Genomic DNA, 23,173 nt, shown 5'->3' on the forward strand with positions numbered 1-23,173 from the left:
TTATGCCAGGGCAGAGGTTCTAGACCCTGACAGAAAGCTTGTCGGGAAGCGCCAAGTAAGGCGGTACTGTACCCTCATCAGGCGAGGGGAGTGGGCTCGGTGACGGGGACTGATGGCTCTCAGGTTCTCCTACAAGGACAAGCTCAGAGAGTCTCACAGACCGAGAGCTCCTTGCTGGTCTGGTCTCCTCCCTGCACCACCAGCAGTGGGAAGGCTGTGTGGCCAAAGGAGGGCCTGAAGGTTGATTAGGCTGAGTTAAGGCCCCACTCTCAGCCTCTGGAGCCGCCTGTGCCAACGATGTCTACCAGGCCGGGGTGCCAGAGGCCACTCCAGCATCCCCAAAGGGGGCTGCACGGAGTGACAGTGGCTGAGCTCAGGACCCAGAGACCACAACCTCCTGGGTCACTGCCCTTCTCTGGAGAGAGAGCTAGTTCCCAGGCACAGCGAGCAGCCGCTGGCTGACCCAACAATGTAGACACTTGTCTCCAGAATACCATGAAATCTACAAAGCACACCTCAGGACAGAGGTGGGGGCTGCTTCTGGCAAGGACCTTCCTGACCCCACCCCGGTCATACCTGTCTTCAGGACCACCAAGTGTGAGGCATCATCTCGCACGTAGGACACGGCGGCAATGTCATGGATGGGGACCCTGAGGATGGTGTCCTCCCCGTCCCTCCAGGCCAGCTTGACGTTGTAGGCAGACAGACTGATCACAGCATCATGCTCCTGGGTCAGGTGTCCGGGGAGCTGGTGGGCTCTCTGGAAGGAACCACACTGCATTAGAAACACAGGGCCAAGGGCTCCCCCGGGACCCTGCACCACGCGTGGCGCACACAACCCACACAGCCAGCACTGACAAGCAAGGTGCCACTCCCATGCTTGCTCCCGGGACACTGCTGTGTTCAAACCACATGGAGAGTTCTTCTGGAACTGCCTTTAGATTCAGACCTATAGGGTATGGTTTGGATATCTTGAAAACATGAATTTTGAAAACAGTCCAAAACCATGAAGAGCAAGCCTGGAGAATAAAAGTTAATGTGCAGACTGAGGAAAAATAAGGCCAGGGGCCAAGTGCACCCTTAATGTCATGGGACTGGGTCACCCCTCATGGCCATAAAGGCCCAGGGTCAGAGGGCCAAGAGCTGGTGTCAGAAAACAAGGGTCAGAGGTCAGGGTTAGGAGATGGAGCAGGCTGAGAGTCAGAGGTCAGGGACTGGGGTAGAGCAGGCTGACAGGCAGATGGGGTTACCTTTGCATTGTCTATGAAATGCAGGATTTCGGTCCTACTGGAAGGATTCAGGTATCCTGGTATGGACGTTAACTGACCTAAATACTGAAAGAAAGTAGAGAGAGGAAGTGCCATGAGCAAGGGAAGATGAGCCAACACCATCAAGGGCCATAAAACATCGCAAAAGCCTCGTATATTCCCACCACAGGCTGGTTGGCCGCCGTCCCAGCTCGCAGTGGGGGCCTCCTCTAGGCAGCATGCTCCAGATTTTTAGTAAACTCTCTACTGGCTGAAGAGGACATTCCCACACTTCCCACCACACTGCATCAAAGTCCTGCAAAGGACACCGCAAAACTAGTTTGGTGAAATTTGTATTATAAAAAGGCAGGTAAGAGAATTCCCTTGCAATCCAGTGGTTAGGACTACAGGCTTCCACTGCAGGGGCCCTGGTTCAATCCTACAAGCCATATGGTGCAGCCAAAAGATATAAAAATAAAAAGGATAAGACAAGGATGGCTTGTGTTTCCGGATCACAGTTGGAAATTGAAAACAATAGCTCTGAACAATCTGCTAAAAAGGAAACATATTAAATCATAAAGGGCCAGGCAGCTGAGCGATGAGCACAGAGAAAGAAGTGACAGGAAGCCATGAAGCACTTGGCTAACAAACCTCAATGACAAGGGTCTTGAGTGTGGCATGGACACAGTGCGAGCTGTGTTCACGTCACCACCAATTACCACAGGTGTTAAATGTGCTTTAATGGGTTATACTGATTCCTCTCCAAGAATAAATCTCTTACACTCGACATTTCTGATTCTCTAACTCAAATTTTAAGGTTGCTGTTAACAGGATGACAATGGGCTTTGTGTATCTGGTTCCACATGTAAAGTCGTCACTACTGTTCTCACAAGAAAAGAGCTGAGCTGAACAAATGAATATGTCTTCTCAGATCCATCAAAGAATGAGGTCACAAATTGTTTCCCCAAAAACTGGAGAGAGCAACAGGGGACAGAGAATCACAGCCCCCAGGGAGAAGCTGCAGCAGCCAGGTGGGCAGGTGCATTGGAAGGGGGCTGACCAAGGGCTGGACGTGGGCATGGACGAGCTTAAGACAAAACTCTGGGGCCAGTCATACAGGTGTCCCAGGCTTACTTGAGCTCTACCCTAGCCAGGATTCTCAGAAGTTGTCTTCAGCTTCTGGTGGGGCGGGGGGAAGAAACCACTTCCAACTATGACCGGTACTTTGCTCTCTTCAACAAGGGCCTTTTTTCAAGGAAAACTATTTGACCAGGGCCTGAGCCACCTGGGGAAAGGTAAACACTAACTCCAGCCCCCCAGCAGTTCTGTCCCTCCTAAATAAGACATGCGTTTGAAGGCCACGGCCCAGGGGCACACGCTCAGTGGACAACAGAGACCAACTGACTCATCAGAGGGCTAGTGCACTCCCCTCCCCAGCAGCCCCACTGCATCCACGGGCGCCTGCACAACGGGAGATGACATGCATCGGACCCTTTTAATAGCACACAGCTGCAGCCAACAGTAAACACAGACTAATTCCTGGCTGCATAAATACACAGCTTCACCTCTTTACCTCAGCTCCTCTCATCTGAATCACCACACCCAGCTTTCAACAAAAAATTACAAGGCATGCTAAGGCAAAAAAAACACTGAACAGACAGGGCAAGCATCAGAATCAGACTCAGATACAGCAGAGGTTTTGGAGTGATCAGACCAGGAATTTAAAATATCTATGATTAATAATTCCAGTGTTCTTGCCTGGAGAATTCTATGGACAGAGAAGCGTGGTGGGTTACAGTCCATGGGGTCGCAAAGAGTCGGACACAACTGAGTGACTAACACTTAATTACTTAGCCTGGTGGCTCAGATGGTAACAAATCTGCCTGCAATGCGGGAGACTCAGGTTCGATCCCTGGATAGGGAAGATTCCCTGGAGAAGGGAATGGCAATCCACTCCAATATTCTTTCCTGGACAATTTCATGGACAGAGGAGCTTGGCAGGCTACAGACCATGAGGTTGCAAAGAGTCAGACATGACCGAGCAACTAATACTTTCACAATTAATATGCTAAGGGCTATAATTAAGTGAACATCATCCAAGAGCTGATGGGCAATGTAAGCAAAGAGATGGAAATTCTAAAAAAAATCGAGGGGAAATGTTAAAAACCAAAAACATTACAACAGAAATGAAAAATGCTTTTGATAGGTTTATCAGCAGATGGACACAGACAAGAGAAAAATCAATGAGCTCAGAGATAGGTCAGTAAAAACTCTCAAAACTGAAAAGGAAATGGCAGGGGGCAGGGGGGGGAACAAACAAAAAAGGAACAGAATATTTAAAAATAGAAAATTACAAAATGTATAATAAATGTGCAATGGGACTTCCAGAAATAGGAGAGGAAAACAACACAGGAAGGGACTTCCCTGGTGGTCCAGTGGTTAGGACTCTGCACTTCTACTGTTGGAGGGCCCAGGTTTGATCCCTGATTGAGGACCTAAGATCCCACAAGTTGCATGGCACGGCTAAAAAAGAAAGAAACACAAGAAATACCTGAAGTAATAATGGTTGAGAATTTCCTCAACACCAAAACCACAGACCCAGTAAGCTCAGAGGACATCAAGCAGGATAAACAGCAAAACGAAAAACAAAACCAAAAAACTGCACCTAGGCATATCACATTCAAACTGAAAAAAAAAAAAAAAAAAAAAAATCAAAGACAGAGAAAACCCTGAAGCCATGGGAAAACAGCAAACAGCACCTTACCTACAAAGAAGCAAGAATCATAATATAGCAACAACTGTATCAAACTTGTGCTCAGAAACCATGCAAGCAAGGGAAGAGTGAGATACTAAAGCACTGAAAGAAAAACCTACCAACCTACACTTCTGTATCTGGTGAAACTTCAAAAGCGAAGGAGAAATCAAGATTTTCTCAGACAAACAAAAATTGGGGGATTTCATGATTACTTGGCAGGAAATGAGAACTTATTTGGAGAAAAGGGAAATGATTTAGTCAGCAACTGATCTATTTCAAGGAAAAAAACGTAAGAGAAGAAATATACAAAGGTAAAATAATACCTTCTACTTTTCTTATTGTATTGTATTGACCTCAGAAATAACAGTTTGTTCAAAACAAAGATCATAAGATGTATTCAATAATTATAGCTTAGGGAAAAGTGAAATGAATGGCAGCACATTATATGGGACAGAGGGAGGAACTGGGATGGGAATATTTGGTTATGACGTATCTGCACCACCTGTGAACCAAGGTAATGTTATTTGTAACTGGATTTAAATTAGATATAAATGTATTCTGCAAACCCTTGGGCAACCACTAAAAGTATTCATAAAGAAGTAAAACTGATATGTTAAGATAGGAGAAACTATGGAATCATACAAAAAGCTCAAATAAAACCATATAAAGGGGACTTCCCTGGTTGTGCAGTGGACAGAAATTTGCCTGCCAATGCAGGGGACATGGGTTCAATCCCTGGTCTGGGAAGATTCCAGATGCCGCAAAGCAACTAAGCCCATGTGCCACAACTACTGAGCCTGCACTCTAAGGCCCAAGAGCTGCAACTACTAAAGCCTGTGCACTGCAACTACTGAAGCCTGCATGCCCTAGACAAAGCCTGTGCTCCACAGCAAGAGAAGCCACTGCAATGCAAAGCAGGAGCACTGCCGTGAAGAGCAGCCCCTGCTCACCGCAACTAGAGAAAAGTGAAGTGAAGTTGCTCAGGCGTGTCTGACTCTTTGCGACCCCGTGGACTGTGGCCCACCAGGCTCCTCCATCCATGGAATTTTCTAGGCAAGAGTACTGGAGTGGGTTGCCATTTCCTTCTCCGGGGGATCTTCCCGACCTGAGGATCAAACCCGTGACTCCTGCATTGCAGGCAGATGCTTTACCATCTGAGTTACCAGGGAATCCCTCCACAAAGCAATGAAGCAGAGAAAGCCTGCACAAAGCAACGAAAACCTAGTGCTACTGGAAAAAAAAAGGTGGAGGACCAAATAAAAAACAAGAACAACAAACAGGAAACAATTACAAATACGGTAAATACTAATCCACTGATATCAACAATCACTTTAAATGTGAACTCTCTGAATATATCAATTAAAAAACAAAAACTGTCAGATTGGAAAAAAATTCAAAACACAACTATCTTTTGTCTATAAGAAACCCACTTTAAAGACAAGTGTTAAATAAACACATAAAATAAAAATGAAGTCATTTCACTAAGACATAACAATCCTTAATGTATATGCACCTAATAACAGAGCTTAAAATTCACATGAGGCAAAAACTGAGAACTACGGGGAGACACAGATGAATCAACTAATACAATCAAAGACTTCAACATCCACCTCCTCTCACAAATGGACAGATCCAGCAGGCAGAAAATGATTAAGGATGAAGGTGAACTCAACCTTTTCAATCAACTGGATATAACTAACACCAATAGTCTACTTCATCCAACAACATCATTCAAAAGAATACACATTCATTTCCAGTTTACATGAACATTCACCGAGATGGAACACATTCTGGGCCATAAAACACACCTAAATAAATTTAAGAGAATAGAAACCATATAAAGTATGTTCTCAGATCCCAGTGGAATTCCTTGAAAGACACAATCTACCAAAACTCACACAAGAAATGGTTAATGTGAATAGGTATGAGTTATTAAAGAAACTGAATCAATAATAACTTCTAAAACAGAAAATATCAGGCCCAGACAGGTTCCCTGGTGAATTCAATTTAATATTTAAGGAAGAAATTTACCAAGTCTCTACACTCTTCCAGAAAATGAAAACAGAGAAAATACTCCCTAGCCCATTCTATGAGGCAGCATTACCTTAGTACCAAAACCAAAGATACTGTAAGAAAGGAAAGATCAATATTTCTCATAGAGATTAAAAAAATCCTCAACAAAACATTGGCAAATCCAATCCAATGTTTAAAAAGAGTTATACACCAAAAGCAAGTGGTATTTATCCCAGGTATGCAAAGTTGACTCTATATTCAAAATCATTTAATGTGATCACATTAACAGGCTGAAGAAGAAAAATCATATCAAATAAATGCAGAAAAAGCATCTGATGACATCTAATATTCATTCATAACAAAAACTCAGCAAACTAGAAACAGAGGGGAATTTCCTCAACCTGATAAAGAGCATGTACAAAATCCCTACAGCTAATATCAATGCTTAATGGTAAGCAGTTCTAAGATGGCCTAAGATCAGAACCAGCAAACAATGTCCCCTTTCACCACTGCTTTTCAATACTGGAAGCCCTAGCTAACGGAACAGGACAAGAGAGGGAAATAAAAGGTATAGATAGGGAGGAAAGAAATCAAACTTTGTTTGCAGATGCCTCTCTAACTGGGAACCAAGCAGGCAGGTCACTTTGGGGATTATCAAATCCAAGGAAGGTAAACACAGAAGCTTGAGTCAGTTCACCAACTGCTGTGCCTGGCAACCACCTGCCCACGCAAAGAAGAAAACTGGCACAGAGAAGAGAGGAGCTAGCAGAAGCTCACACAGGGCACAGTGGCAGACAGAGGCTGAATCTAAGCACAGTCAGTTCTACCAAACTTCAGAAAAGCTGCTTCCAAAAGCTGTTCAGTGAGTGCTGGGGAACTCCATAAGGAAATGCATACTTATTCTGAAAAGTTTTAGAGTTTATCCTTTCTAAGGTGGGGATGAGGGACAGAAAATAAAACTAAACTGTGTATTGGGGCTTCCCTGGTAGCTCAGTTGGTAAAGAATCCGCCTGCAGTGCCAGAGACCTCGGTTCGATTCCTGGGTCGGGACGATCCGCTGGCGAAGCGATAGGCTACCCACTCCAGTATTCTTGGGATTCCTTTGTGGCTCAGTTGGTAAAGAATCCACCTGCAATGCGGGAGACCTGGGTTTGATCCCTGGGTTGGGAAGATCCCTTGGAGAAGGGAAAGGCTACCCACTCCAGTATTCTGACCTGGAGAATTCCACGGACTATACAGTCCATGGGGTCACAAAGAGTCAGACACAACTGAGGGACTTTCACCTCACTTCATTTCAAACTGTGTATGTATTTCCCCACTGTACAGGGCTGAGAATCCACTCCTCTGATAGAGCAGTTTAGAAATAAATAAGCAGCACATCTAATTACTGGCTCATACTTAGTTGTCACGAATGAACATTCCAGAACGTTTCTACAGATGTACAGTTAGCAGAGGTCTTTCCATCCTCTTCTTATGTGCTCATGTAAACCACATGCAGACCCTTGCATATCTATCCTCACATTTCCTGACTTCAAGTCTTACTACAAAGCCACAATAACCAGTAGTGTGGAACTGGCATAAAGACAGACATACAGAGCAATGAAATAGAACAGAGAGTCAGAAATAAACCTTCACACACAGTATCAGTTGATCTCTGACACAGGTACCAAGACCATTCAGTGGGAAAAGGACAATCTTTTCAACAAATGGTACTGAGGAAACAACATTCCACACACAAAGAATAAAGCTGGGCCCTCAACTAACACCATATACAAAAATTAACTCAAATGGATCAAACATCTACATTTAAGACCTGAAACTCTAAGACTCTTAGAAGAAAACATAAAGAAAAGCACAGCTTCACGGCGTCGGATGTGGCAATGATTTATTGGCTATGATACCAAAAGCACAGGCAGTAACAAAACGTGGAAACACCTCAATTCTTGACAGAAGAATGGATAAACCAAATGTGTTATAAACAATGGGATATTACTCATTGTTAAAAAGGAAATTCTGACACATGCTACAACATGGATAAGTTCAGTCAGTCAGTCGTGTCTGACTCTTTGCAACCCCATGAACCGCAGCACGCCAGGCCTTCCTGTCCATCACCAATGCCCGGAGTTTACCCAAACTCATGTCCATTGAGTCGGTGATGCCATCCAACCATCTCATCCTCTGTCCTCCCCTTCTCCTCCTGCCCTCAAGCTTTCCCAGCATCAGGGTCTTTCCAAATGAGTCAGCTCTTCGCATCAGGTGGACAAAGTATTGGAGTTTCAGCTTCAACATCAGTCCTTCCAACAAGGCAGATAAACCCAGGCACAAAAAGGCAAACACTACATGATTCCACTTATATGAGGTACCTAGAGTGGTCAAATCCACAGAGACAGAAAGTAGAACGGTGGTTGCCAGACGCTGTGGGGAGGGAGAAATGGGGTTACGGGAGTATGGCAAGGTGAAAACAATTCCAAACATGAATGGTGGTAAAGGGTGCACAGCAATGTGAATGTTAAAACCATTCAAAACACAAAAACCATTCAACTGGACACTTAAAATGGTTAAGATGGTAAATTTGACGTTATGTGCATTTTACCACAATTTAAGAAAAACTTTTAATGGGGGGGAAAGCATAGGCAGTAAAAAAAAAATATAATAAACCAGACTTCATCAAAATTTAAAACTCTGTGCATCAAAGGATACAATCAATAGAGTGCAAAGGCAACCTACCCAATGGGAAAAAATAATTGCAATCAGATATATGACAAGAAGTTAATACCCAGAATATAAAAGAACTGTAACTCCACAACAAAAAACTAACAACCTGATTTAAAAATAGGCAACCGACTTAAACAGGCATTTCTCCAAAGGTGATATACAGATGGCCAACACACAAAAGGATTCTCAATATCACTAGTAATTAGGGAAATGCAAATCAAAACCACAATGAGATATTATTTCATACCCATCTGAAGGGCTACTCTCAAAACAGAAAATAATACGTTGCTGAGGACATGGAGAAACTGGAACCCTTGCACACTGCTGGTGGGAATGTAAAATGGCTCAGTTGATATGGAAAACAGTATGGTCATAACTTAATAAAACAAAGAATTAACCTTTGATCCAGCAAGTCCACTTCTGGATATACATGTAAAAGAATTCCAGGCAGACATTAAACTCTTGGAAGAAAACATAGGGCAAAAGCTTTGTGATATTGGATTTGGCAATGACTTCTTGGTTATGACACCAACAGCACAGGCAACAAAGGGAAAAACAGACAAACTGAAGTTCAATAAGACATTGAAATTTTGTACATTAAGAGACACTATCCAGAGTAAAACAGCAACCAGCAGAATGGAAAAAAATATCTGCAAATCATCTATTTGACAAGAGAACTCCTAAAACTCAACAAAAGACATCTGATGCCAAATGGGCAAAGGACCTGAACAGACTTTTCTCCAACGAAGACACGTGTGTGCGGCATGCTCACTCACTCAATCGTGTCTGACTCTGCGACCTCATGGACTGTAGACCACCAGGCTCCTCTGTCCATGGAGTTTTCCAGGCAAGAATACTGGAGTGGGCTGTCATTTCCTACTTCAGGGGATCTTCCTGGCCCAGGGACCGAACCCATGTCTCCTCCACTGGTAGACAGAGTCTTTACCCCTGAGCCACCAGAGAGGCCACAAAGAAGGTACACAAATGTCCAGTGGGCACATGAAGAGATGCTCAAGGTCACTAGTCATCAGACGCAGACAGTAGAAGCAACAATGAGACAGTGCCTCACACTCATTAGGATGGCTAGGGAAAAACAAAACCAAAGCAGCAAAGGACCTCCCTGGTGGTCCAGTGGCGAAGACTTCACGCTCCCAATGCAGGGGGCCCGGGTTCCATCCCTGACTGGGGAACTAGTCCCGCATGCCACAACTAAGAGTTCGCAGGCCACAACATAAATCAAAGACCCCAAGTGCCCCAACTAAGACCCAGCACAACCAAATAAATAAGTATTAAAACAAAACAAGTTGTTAGTGAGGATGTAAAGACACTGGAACAACTGTGTGCTGTTGATGGGAATAAAAAACAGAATGACCATATGACCCAGCAATTCCACTCCTGGAACACACACACACACACGCACACGCACACAAGAATTGAAAGCACGGTCTCAAAGAGATTTTTGTATCCCCATGTTCATAGCAGCATTATTCACAATAACAACATGGAAGCAAACCAAGTGTCCACTGACGGATGATGGAGAAGCACAATGAGGTGTATCTATACTCTAGAATATTGTTCAGCCTTAAAAAGGGAGGAAATTCTGTAATACATTACAACATGGGTAAAAACTGAGAACACCATGCTAAGTCAAATAAGTCAGTCACAGAAAGACTAATAGTGTATGATTCCACTAATATGAGGTTTCTAGAGTAGTCAAATTCACAGACACAGAAAGACAGATGGCTGCCAGGGGCTGTGGGGAAGAAAGAATGGAAGGTCTTTATTTACCAGGCACAGTTTTGGATTTACAAGATCAAAGAGTTATGGTGACACTGCACAGCCACGCGCACGTGCCTAGTCCCACTGAACTGTACACTTAAAAATGCTTAAGATGGCATGTTTTATGCTATATTTTAACACAATTAGAAAAAGAAAAAAATAGAAAGCAGAGACGTGAACAAACATTTGCATGCCCATGCTCACAGCAGCATTATTCAGAATAGTCAAAAGGTGGAAACAACCAACGCCCACTGACAGCTGAAGAGAATATATATACAATGCAATAGTATTTAGTCTGAAAAAAAAAAAAGAATTCTGACACATGCTACAACATGGATGAAACTTGAGTACGTTATACTAAATGTAATTAAAGCCAATCACAAAAGACAAATACTGTATGATTCCACTTACACGACATCCCTAGAAGAGTCAAATTTAGAGACAGAAAGCAGAATGGTGGTGGCCGGCCAGGGGCTGAGGGAATAGGAAGTTATTGTTTAATGGGAAGGGTTTCAGTTTGAGAAGATTAAAAAGATCTGGAAGTGGATGGTGATGACGACTGCACAACTATATGAATGTTACTTACTACCACTGAAATATACACTTAAACATGGTTAATTTTATGTGATACATATTTTGCCACAATGAAAAAAATCTTTTCATAGCTTTACTCAATAACTGTATTTGATAAAAGCTTTTTGAAATATAATCAATATTATACTATATATTAGTTACTATTTCTAGACTTGCATCATCCAAAATTGCTAATTTTGTTTAAATTCGAATGGTTTAATAATAATAATAAACTAAGTTGGGGCCATATTAAAATGCCCCGGTATTGCATCTGCAGGGCTGCACAAGAGCCACCCCTGCCTTCACATGGCCTGGGGGACACGATGTCACCACCACTGTCTCGTCTTTCTCAAAGTGCCACGATGCTTCAAACTCAGGCTCACAAAGCACCAAAAAGGATTCTACTGTCTTCACAGAGGTGAGGCCTCATTCATTTGAGATTTTTTTCACTGTACAACATGTATTAGTAAAACAAATGTTAACCAAAAGGAAATGAGCAGCTCTGATCTCTGCTAGAACTCGAGATGGGACAGTGTGGGCCTTCTGGACAGATCTGACACTGCCCTGGGCAGTTCCCTGGCCAGTGCTGACCAACACGCAGTGCCTCCAACACCAAAGCCAGGGACCAGTCCACACCTGCTGTGAGGTGACATGGTGTAGGATGCTGTGCCAGTGAACTCATCCCAGCATGTCAAGGGCTCTGCTACAGAGGAATGAATGTGATGGGACAATAAATAGAGACCAAGGGAACATCTGACGAGCACTCACATCAGCTCAATCAGCCCTGGTATCAAAAGTGGACTGTCTTGGGCACCGCTATCCCCACCGCTCTCTCTGCTGCCCTTATTGAGACTGCAGCTGACTCAGGAGCATGCTGGTGAGCTCACCACTTCAGCTCTAAACAGCTGAAAGCACTTCCAAAAATAATTGCTAATGAGATACAAGAAAAATCCATTTGTACCTTAAGTCTAAGTCAGCCTCCCTATAACATCCACCTCTTTGGCCTTGACCTACAAGTTTCCTGTGGCAGAGCATGGGTGCTGATGGAAGGGAGGGACTCTGAGACTTGGATGGGGGACACCGAGGGAGATGCACTTGAGACCTACACACACACACCTGCCTTGCTTGCAAACTACACATAGGCCTCACCAGGATGGCAACTTTCTTGACAACACTTCTCCTTGGGGTCTGCCCTCTCCCTTCCCAGCCAAAGACCTGTTCCTAAAGTCAGATTTCAGCATGGCAGGACTGGGACCTGGTGGTCCTACCAGACGGAGAAGGCTGAACACTGATGGAGCAGCAGGCACCAGGTGGAGGGGGTGGAACCCTACACTCCATGTAGACAAGCACTGTCTACGGAGCGCTGCGCACAGACATTAACCCCGGTCAGGGGCCTGGACCCGGCTCCCACTCGCTGCTAGCACAGCTTAGCAGCTCAGCAAACTCGAAGCCTGTATTAAACCCAATGGAGATGGCAGAACTGTGCATAAAAGTTTCAAAACATGCAGAGAGGTAGGCCTGTTGGACGGGATCTATCGTGTAAGACACAGAACCCCAAGACCAACCCTGCTTCTTGGGAGGGCTAAGAAGACACCCCATTCTCAAGAACAAGCTGGAACAAATGCACTGGCAGAGGTGCTGGCACCACCAGGCAGCTCCATGGTGGCTGTTCTCTGGGGTGAAGGGAGGAGGTGCTTTAGAACCAGGCTTTGGGCTTCCCTTGTGGCTCAGACAGTAAAGAATCCACCTGCAATGCAGGAGACCTGGGTTCGATCCCGAGGTTGGGAAGATCCCCTGGAGAAGGGAAAGGCTACCCACTTCAGTACTCTGGGCTGAAGAATTCCATGAACTGTAGAGTCCATGGGGTCATAAAGAGTCAGACACGACTTTCACTTCACTTTTCCTGGAGCAAGGGGGACAACAGCACCCTGGGAAAACAGAAGCCGGGGGGCAGCACTTAGCCACCAGGAGCACAGGCAGGCGTGCTCACTGTAGTGGGCAGTGACTTAACATGGCAAGGCAAGGGATGGGAGGGCAGGGCTGAGATACACTTAGAAGAGAGGGGTTCCCAGTGTCGAGAGAGCTGCTGGGAGCCAACTGAGGTCCCGCCCGATGTATACAAAGAAGGACACCACCACTGAGTGCACCGCTCCAATGCAGGGTGGCAATCTGAGCCGGACTCCAGTCTCAGAAAGCGCCTGAAAGAGAGGCCAAGTCCCCGAGAGTGAGCTGGTAACACTGATGCTGCAGGGACGTCCCATCCCACCACCCCATTCCATCGCTTACTTTGAGGAAAATCTGTTCAAGGTGTGTGGAAGAGAGGGTCTGAGACACTGTTGAAACTCAGAGGCCCAGGTGGCCAGCAAGGTCCCCTTCAGGGTGGGGCCACATCCAGAGAGGACATCTGAAAGGATGCCATCTCTTCAGAGATGCAGGGCACATCTGGATGCCACAGTCATTACACCACGCTTGGTCCCTGGTGGACAGAACACATGGGTCTGGGGCCCAAAACAGGGCAGCAGGAGTGGCCCTGGTCACCATCAATCCAAGAGACACACTTGAGGAGCGTGTGCCCCCAGCCCTGAAACTTTTGGCTCTGTAGGTTCTGAGAGCCTGGCCCTACTGATAAAATGCTCCTGTGAGGGGAAACAAAAGGGATCTACACTTAAAACTGCAGTCTCCTCCTGATGCCACAGACAAGCAAGCAGAGGAAGGTGGCACTGTTCTGCAGGGTTGGTCTGGGTCATGAGGAGGAGGTAGGGAAGCTGCTGCATACTGGGGACAGCGAGGTGCCTGCGTGGCCTTCAGGTGCCCCTTACATGTCCATAAGTGGGCAGATATGTATCTTTTTCCTCTGTCCCATCCTGCTTCCTTCCCTGCCCTTCTCCTGAGAACATGGCCTGAATCATCCAACACAATCTCCAGGCGATCCAACACGATTTCAGGCTCTATTTCAGGCTCTGCTTCTTAGAGAACCCAGACGTCCCTGAACAACAACAAGCGACAAACAGGGAAAACTCACAACTCACTTCATGGCGAAGAGGGAACTTAACAACCACACTGAGTGCTGGGGAAGATGTAGGGAAAACCACAAACCACTCAACAGAAAAACAGCTATAGAAAGACACTTAAGAGATCTGACTTGGGAAAAGATACACAGCTTCAGTAAGTATGAACTGTGATGAAACTAGGAGCACCAGATTAGCAAAGATCAAAAGGCCTGCACGTACACTGCGTGGCTCCTTAGAGTGTGGACAACAGGCATTCTCCCAGACCGACAGCAGTGTCTACCAGCTTAAATCCTACAGGAAGGGCAACCTGGAAATGTCTGTCAAAATAGAAAGAAAGCTTTACACCCAGAAATTCTACTTCAAATTTATCCTAGAGAGTTAGCAAAATGTGTGTAACAGAGACAAATATGTTTGAACAGATCACTGGTTACATAAAAATATGGTTCAGCTAAATAATGGAACACTACACAGCCAGCGAAATGGACACGGCAGCTTTATGTGCCCAACCTTCCAAGATATGTCACAATCCACTGTTGCCTGTAAACAGCAAGGTGCACAGGACCCACTAGGTAATCATATGGGGACACACACAAGTGTGATCTTGTGTACGGACAAATCCCCCTTGCAGAGGCATACAAGAAACTGATGCCAGGAATTCCTTCTGGTCGGGTGGGGGTGGGGGTGGGAACTAGGGAACCTCTTTTCACCAGCAATCCCCTCACCATCTAAATTTTGTATCATGTCCATAACTTATATATTCAACTTTTAAAAATACAATAAGTAAGACACATTAAGAAATCAAGATGATTGATGATGCTTCTAGATGCTTCATCAAGAAGCATCCCGGGGTGAGGTGGGGGAAGCATCCTGGGTTTGGGTTTGGTATCACACATGTGAGTACCCAGCTGCTGGCCCCAGAATTCAAAGCCAGAGTGTGAGTTCACAAGGCCCAAGCCTGCACTGCAATGTGTTCCTCCAGGACAAGTGTCAGCTTGGGATGGCAACTAGAGGAAGGATGCTTCTGCTTTAAAAAGGCAGGGTAGGGCTTCAAGGAGAAAAGGAGTTAAAATGGTAAACAGTGTTGCTATACAGAGTAAGCATTCAACACAGAGAAAGCTACTACTACGTGCCTCTCACTTTCATGTTAGTAATGTTCATTCTAAATACAAAATACTTTCCATAAAGAACCACACTCCAGTATGTGGGAGTAAAAGCTTCCTCACCACTAGCACCTCACCTGTGCTGCTGTCAAGGTTTTTACTTTATCAAAGTAACACATGTGCGAAGTTTAAAGAAAGGTTACACAGTCCCCCAAAGTGTTTATTAACAAAGAACAATCTGGCCCCAGTCCAGGCAACTCTATGCACCGCTCCCTAGGGGCAGCAACTCTGGGTCTTCTAGATCTGGGACTAACTTTCTAAATAAAGGTTTTATGTTGCTACTGCCTGATTCATCAGTTTAAGACAGGAGCTGGTGATTCCCACTTATGGCAAAGAGTCACCTCTCTTCTACCACCACTCCCACTTCTTCCTTTCCTCTCACAATTTAGACTGTTACCTAAGCATTACCTGGCGCTTGTATCATTCTGTTATGTATAATTCTACTTCATGACTGTGCCAAGACATACTGAAATCACAACTTTATGCATGACCTTTCATTTTTTAAAAAACCTTTAAGATAATTATAAATCACATGCAGCTGTAAGAAAGAATACAAAGAGATCCACTATACACCACACCCTGTCACCCCCTGAGGTAAACCTCCTGTGATCACACAGGACCACAACCGGGATACTGACTACATGGTCAATTTACAGAACATTCCATCACCAGGTCCCTCCCATTTCTCTTTTACAGGCATACCCACTTCCTACCCACCTGGTCTCCTCCTTAAGCCCTAGCAACTCCTCTCTGTTCTCCATTTCGATAACTCTGTCATATCAAGAATGCTATAAAAGGGAACCATACAGTATGTAACTTTGGGGATTGTTTTTTTTTTTCACTGAGCTTAATTCTCTGCAGATTCCTGGAAGCTACTGAAGAAATCAGTAATTCTCACCTTTTTACAGCTGAGTAGAGTTCCACAGTATGGCTGTCCATCACTTGTTTAACCATCTACTTACTGAAGGACATCTGGGTATTTCCAATTGCTGGCTATTATGAATAAAGTGGCTTTTAATATTCACATACACGTTTTTGTGTCAACTTAAATTTTCATTTCTCCAGGAGAAATACTCAGAACGCAACTGCCAGGTAACACGGCAGTTGCAGATTTAGTCTTTAAGAATCTGCCCACTGTTTTCTAGTATGCTGCACCATTTTACAAGCCCACTGGCCATGCAAGAGTGATCCTCCCCACCCTCACCAGCACTTGGTATTCTCACTAATGTTTCAACTTTAGTGATTCTGGTAGGTATGCAATGATGTCTCGCTGTATTTTAATTTGCACTTCCCTAATTGCTAGTGATGCTGAACATCTTCATGTGCTTATTGCCATCTGAATACCTTCTTTTGTATGAAACGTCTCTTCATGACTTTTGCCTGTTTTCTAATCAGATTACTTGTTTTCCTATTATTAGGCTTTGAGAGTTCTTTATATATTCTAGATAAAAGACCTTTAGCAGATAGGTAGCTTGCAAATATCTTCTCCCAGTGTTTAGCTCATCTTTTCACTCTCCTGATGGATTCTTTGGCAGGACACAAGTTTTTAAATTTTATGAAGTCCAGTTTACCAATTGTTCCCTTTTTGGTGTCAAGTCTAAGGACTCTGCCTACTCTGGGTCCTGAAGATTTCCTCTTATGTTTTTCCCCTAAAAGTGTTATAGCTTTACATTTTACCTTTAATTCCATTTTCCACTTTGAGTTAATTTTTGTGTAAGATGTGAGGTTTAGAGTGTAGTTCATTTTTATGCCCATGGGGGTCCACTGGCTCAGGCACCATTTGCTAAGAAGACAGCCCTTCCTCCACTGACCTGCCTTTGCACCTCTGTCAACAATCAGTTGGGTTTATGTGTGAGGGTCTGTTTCTGGGTTCATGATGCTGTTCCACTGATTATTGTGCTGACCCCCCTGAAGCTACCACAGTCTTCATTGCTGAAGCTCTAAAGTACATCCTGAAATCAGGTGAACTGACTGCTCTCATTTTTCTCTTTTTCAAAAACTTTCCATATAAATTTTAGAATATTCTTGTCCGTATCTGTAAAATATCTTGTTGGAATTTTGATAGGAATTGTATCAAACCTATATATCAGTTTCGGGAAAACTGACATGTTAACTAGGCTGAATCTTCGAAACCATGAACGTGGTATCTCTCTCCATTTATTCAGATCTTTGATTCTCTCATCAGTGTTGTGTAGCTTCCAGCATACAAACTCTAATGTGTTTCATTAGATTTATACCTAAGTAACTATATTCATGTCTGCAATTTATTTAACCTTAGAAAATGAGTTAAAAAGTGTTCCCTCCGTTCTTGTTTTTCTGGAAGATTGTGCAGCCTGTTAACTCTTTAAGCACTTGATACAATTTTCCAGAAACCACCTGAGCCTGGTGAAGTTTTGTACGGGTGTTTTCAAATTAGATATTAAGCTACTCTAACAGTTACAGGGCTCTTCAGGTGATCTATTTACTAGCGACCTGTGGTAGTCTGGGCCCTTCAAGGAAGCAGCCCATTTCTGGGCTGCTGTTTGCGGGTGAGCATGCTCTCATCAGCCTGTCTCCTAGCATCTGGAGGGCGGCAGTTGCTTCCTTCTGGGCGCTGACGAGAAGTCTGCAGTCATTCTGTCCTCCCCATGGGTGCAGTGCTCCTTCCCGCTGCTTTCAGGACTCTGTCTTTGTCTTCACTTTCAGAAGTTTCACTATGACGTGTCTCAGTGGGCACTGCTTTGGGTTTATTCTGTTGGTGGTGCACTCAACTTCTTGAATCTCTAGGTCTGTCTCTTTACCAAATCAGAGAAGTTTCAACCATGACTATTTTAATCCGTTTTTTCAGCTCTCCCCACCCCACCCGAGCCAGCCATCTCTTCTCCCTCCAAGACTCTGATGACACAAATGTCAGAAAATCTGCTCTAGTTCCACAGCGGGAGGGAGCACAAGTGGAGGGGCTGACTCCCCACTGGCCCCTGCTGCCACCTGAGTGGAGGGGCTCGTCTTCCCTGCTGGACATGGTTGGCTTTCCAGCTCCCCAAGTGGTCCCCACCGACAGGAGGGATGGTGTGTGTCACTGCCGCTGTCTGAGGGCAGAATTCCAGGCTCTCCACTGACACCTCAGTTCCACTAGGCAATCTTCAGGGATAAAAGTCTCTGCTCCTTACTCAGCCTCCTCTGGGGTGGGCTCTGGTCCCCACCTGGCCTTTGCAAGCAGAAGCAGTGGTGGGGCCACAGGTTTTTTTAGTCACCTTTGGTTGGAACTGAGCAGGTACTGTTAAACATTTTCTGTCCTGCTAAGCCATCCCTTTCTTGGTCTTTTAGCCAGAGGGAGTGAATTCTGTTGGTTCTTCTTGCTTGCCAGCTTCTTCAGCTCCAAGCTTAAGATACATGAGGGAAAACAGAACTGGGGAACTCACCACTGGGTTGCAGCTTGGGTCCGGAGGTCTGCTCTGCCATCTCTCTACCTTTCAGTCTTCTTATAGTTGTTACATATACAATGTCCAGGATTTTTAGTTGTACTTAATGGGAATAATAGGGGAAAATGTTGACTCCATCTTCCTGGAAGCAGAAGTCCCCAAACTTTAAATTTTTTTTTTTTCCAAAAAATTATTTTGCTTATTTATTTATGGCTGCAGAGAGTCTTTGTTGCTGCAGGGGCTTTCTCTAGTTGCAGTCAGCAGGGGCTCCTCTTCATTGCAGTGCTTGGACTTCTCACTGTGGTGGTTCCTCTTGTTGCAGAGCACAGGTGCTGGAGTTCAGGCTTCAGTAGTTGTAGCACATGGGCATAGGTGCTCCACTGCACGTGGAATCCCCCCGCCTGGGTTCAAATCCATATCCTCTGGACTGGCAGGCGGATTCTTAATCACTGGACCACCAAGGAAGTCCCCCAAACTTTAAATTTTCATGGTGTAATATACACCTCTTTCACTTGCTTTGTTTCCAATGCACGTTCTGCCTTTCCAATTCGTCAGCAGCCTCTACCCCAACATATAAAACCATCCGCACTCTGTTCTCCCAGAGCTGCTCTGGTCTGTTTTCCAGATTCCTGTCCTGAGAATTCCTTCTGCTCCTCCCTGTGCCTAAACTCCAGTTCTGGACCTGTGTTTTCCATTCTCCTGGTGCATCCTTGTGTACTAAGACAGTACATCCCCCAGGAACCTCGTCAGAATGGGCTCTGCAGGCTCATGTTTTAGAGAGCTGATTTGTCTGGTTATTATGACCAGAAAGGGACCCTTTCAATCTGAGAGTCATGTCTGTTGGTGAATTCTGTAAAACGCCCTTGCTGTCTTAACAACTTCCTCCCACTCTCCTCCATTTCTTCTTCTCATGAGTCAGCTACTAAACCTCCTGGACAGATTCTATAATTTGTCTCTCTCTCATCTTTGTTTACTTTATCTTTTGGTTATCCTTTCTGGATGATTTTCTTTACCTTTTGCCCCTCTAAAGAATTGTTTATGATATATAATTAAGATATTTTTAATTCCAAAAGCTCTTATTTCCACCTGTTTTCCTGTTATCTCACAGTTAACAGTCTTTCTTATTTTTCCGACAATACCACATACTTTTATTTTTCCTCCAGCTTCTGCATTGTTGCCACTGCATTCACGTTTACTTCTTGTGTCTGTACTGGGCGCTGTCCCTAGGTCACATGTTCTCCTCTAACGTGTGCCTCTCCTTGCTGCCCACGACGGAAGCCATGGGCACGGGCAGAGCTGCAGAGCATCGGCTTCTTTCAGGCTGGCGGGGTGATCACAGCAGGGTCATTTGAGGAAGCACTTCTGTGGGCTGCGTGGCTTCCACATAAAAGCACCCCTCTGAGGATCCCCCTTGGGAAAGGCCTGGTTGCAGGCCTTCTGAAAGCTTGAGGGAAACGGGGTTGGCGATTCTCACTGTTCCAGACAGGTTTTGACTCAATCTGCTCATCTTCACACTGGGTCTCCCCACCCTCCCCTGGGCCAGGTGCCCCCATGTCTAAAGTCCCCCTAGTGCTGCGTCTCCACCAGGGAGACCTCCCACTTCCCACCATGCCAAGTGGGAGCGGACCCCTCCGCACACTCACAATGTGCACAGTGCCTCCCCACACCCCCAGACACGCCCAAGACCAGCTGGATGGCTCTGCATCCTCTGAGGGACAAGGGTCCAGCTCCAAGGGCTCCATGAACTTGCGACCCCACCTTTATCAGCTCCTTCTGCAAGTTTACAGGACTCGCTTTACTGCTGCACCCTTTCCCATTCTCTGACCACACAGTTTTATACCTTTGTATTCATTTCTTCTCACTCCAGGGTTTCAAGGAAGCACTAAAAATACAGCAGTGCACATCATGTTAATCCACAAGTAGGTACAGTCTCTGGCACAATTCAGAAGCCTGTGCCCTAAGCTGGAACAATGACACATGGGACAGCTCTAAGCCTTTACCAAGGAACTGAAACACACGGCCAGCCTTTACAAGTAAGGAGGCGGCTTGCTCCCGGAGAGAAAACCAGAAATGAGGCCAGAAAACAGCAATCTGGGGATTGGGCACCGGGTATCAGACATACCACCACGGGGGCACCACCGAGTGGGAGTCAGCTGAGATGCACGCGGGGACGGGCCCCAGACCGCAGCATGTGGCGCACTGAGAGCCTTTGCTGGCGACAGGCAAGGCGTGTCCTGCGGCCGCGGACTTACCTTCACCTCCTTCTCGATATAGTCGCTCAGCAGTCTGTCGGGCTCGACGCGCTCGGGCAGGGACAGCACCACAGTGTGCAGGGGGCGCCTCTCTGTCACCTTCTCATGGGCTTTCTTATCTCTACTCTTTTCACCTTTTAGGAATACTCGTTTAAACGGCGACACAATTCCAGGCTGCAGGCAGAAACGGCAATGGTTGGAGTTCATTATTCACAAAGGCTTGGTGTTGTGCCCATGGCTAACAAGCAGAAGTGGCCCAAGCCACTGCCACAGTCCCCGTGCAGGCAAGGGCTGGCCACTGCTGCCAGGGTGGGCTGGGCCGAGGGCTGCCTCGGGTACTGAGGGACTCGTCCCTCACCTGTTCACAGACACTTAGAAGATTCAAAGGACAGTTCTCAAGGCGAGTAAACTCAGGAGACAAAAACAGGGCAGAAACGGGAGATTCCCCAACAAGACAAAAATGTTGCATTGCTCCACCCATCCCGGCTCTGCCGGGTCACTTCACTGCAGTCTTTGGAGAAGATGGGGAGGTGTGCCCAGGGCTGTGGCATCAACAGAAAATGCAGTCAACAGTCGCAAGGCCGCCTCTACACTCTCCTGTGAAAGCATGGCCTGCGCTCCACTGTCCCCTCCCTCTGCCAGGACCTCGGGGGCTCAGGGTGCTGACCAACACCTAGGTGAGCAACCTCACCCCCAGATCATTGTCTAGACCAGCCTGAAGGCCAATCTTGCAATCAAAGTAAATTTGCAGAGCAAGAACCAGGGAGGTCAGGGAGAATGAAGTCAGCCTCGCCTGCAGGCCCAGGAAAAGGTCTGGACCTCTCCCAGCAGCTCCGAAGGGCTCTTCGGAGACAACCACTTCCAGTTTATGTTTTATGTCGGAACATAAAAGCAAAGACAACACGCCAGTATGCAGACTTGGCAGGGAAATGTCACTAAACACAGGAGCAAAACCCAGAGCTGGTGACCCATCCCCGGGGGAAAAGTTACCTTTCGTTGTCCTGTCTACGATGCTGCAGCTTGCCTGCCTGGGCGGGACCCACGGCAGGGGTACCTCTGACCAACCCTTACAGAAACAATGTACGTGTCACCAAATATGCTCTAAAAGCTCTCATTTCTGTTCCTCCTCTGCATGGGAAATTCAGCCACTCACCATATCCCACCCAAAAGAATGCCACAGAGCCGATGATTCTGTGAGGTGCCTCGTCAGCCCGTCAGTCTCACAGATGAAGGGTGGAGAGGGGCAGTGACTCCCCTACTAAGGCAGGTGAGGCCTTGGGGGTCTCCCGGGAGATCCTGCAGGGCCTTCCCCAGACCCAGAGACGCTCAGCTATAATGGCCACCCCACCTAAAAGACGCCCTCTGCAAAGTGAACCCCAGCATTCTTCCTGCTCCTTCTAGCCAGAGTCTGCCTTTTCTCCTCTGCTCCTTGGTCTGTGCTCTTTACCCCTGAGTACTCGGCACCTGGATATCTGCCTTTTACTCCTCTGATCCCCCAAAGGAGTAATCCTGGAGTACCTGTTCCTTGTGCTAGTTGCTGCTCCACACCCCACTGCAGCCCCTCCGCGCTTCGTACTGGGGGTGGGGTGGGGTGGGTGTAAAATAATGCTGATACGAGGCCCACAGGGCTAGTGATGATTATGACAACGTGCATGTGGGCCTTCATTTAGTTTTTGTTTATACATGTGAAATTGTTCAAAACGTTGTTATTTTAAGGATATAGTTCCCATCTACAGCTGCTTACACTGACATGAGTTTGGGTAAACTCCAGGAATTGGTAATGGACAGGGAGGCCTGGCATGCTGCGGTTCATGGGGTTGCAAAGAGTCGGACACGACTGAGCGACTGAACTGAACTGAACACTTAAGCCATGGACAAGATAATCAACACCATGATCACACAGACAGCATCATCTCCACTGTCTCAGAACTGCAGAGTGGACAGAGGGTGCCCCTTGGAGGAGCCCATGACAGCTGATCCCAGCTCTCAGAAAGACCGCCCTCCTGATCCTCTCAGGCTTCTTTTTCCTCCCTCCCACAGGCACTGTCAGCCCCAGCACAAGTTAGGAGAGTGGGAGAAAAGGTGGGGCACTTCAGGTGAAATTCGGGGGTAGGGGGTGGGGTCTGGACCAGGTTGTTGCCATGCAGGGCTCACATGGAAATGGTGGGAAATGGTCACCCACAATTTCCCACTCAAGTTAGGAGAGTGGGAGAGAAGAAGGTGGGGCACTTCAAGTGAAATACAGGAGTAGGGGACGGGGTCTAGAC

General features: G+C 46.1%; 1 protein-coding gene across 8 annotated transcripts in view; it reads right to left on the reverse strand.

Moving 5' to 3' along the window:
* The window catches only part of CCM2 (CCM2 scaffold protein), a 53,378-nt gene that overhangs the window by 8,480 nt on the left and 21,725 nt on the right, over nt 1–23,173 (reverse strand). For 6 of the 8 annotated variants that reach the window (XM_040259812.1, XM_040259808.1, XM_040259811.1 and 3 more), the window contains 3 exons: nt 20,907–21,080; nt 1,251–1,334; nt 577–760 (listed from right to left, as the gene is read on the reverse strand). In XM_040259812.1, coding sequence (XP_040115746.1) covers nt 577–760; nt 1,251–1,334; nt 20,907–21,080 — 442 coding nt within the window. The remainder of the gene's footprint in view (nt 1–576; nt 761–1,250; nt 1,335–20,906; nt 21,081–23,173) is intronic. The other 2 variants (XM_040259815.1, XM_040259814.1) reach the window with 1 other exon arrangement.

This window comes from Oryx dammah, unplaced genomic scaffold (assembly GCF_014754425.2).
Source record: "Oryx dammah isolate SB20612 unplaced genomic scaffold, SCBI_Odam_1.1 HiC_scaffold_18, whole genome shotgun sequence".
Classification (NCBI taxonomy): domain Eukaryota; kingdom Metazoa; phylum Chordata; class Mammalia; order Artiodactyla; family Bovidae; genus Oryx; species Oryx dammah.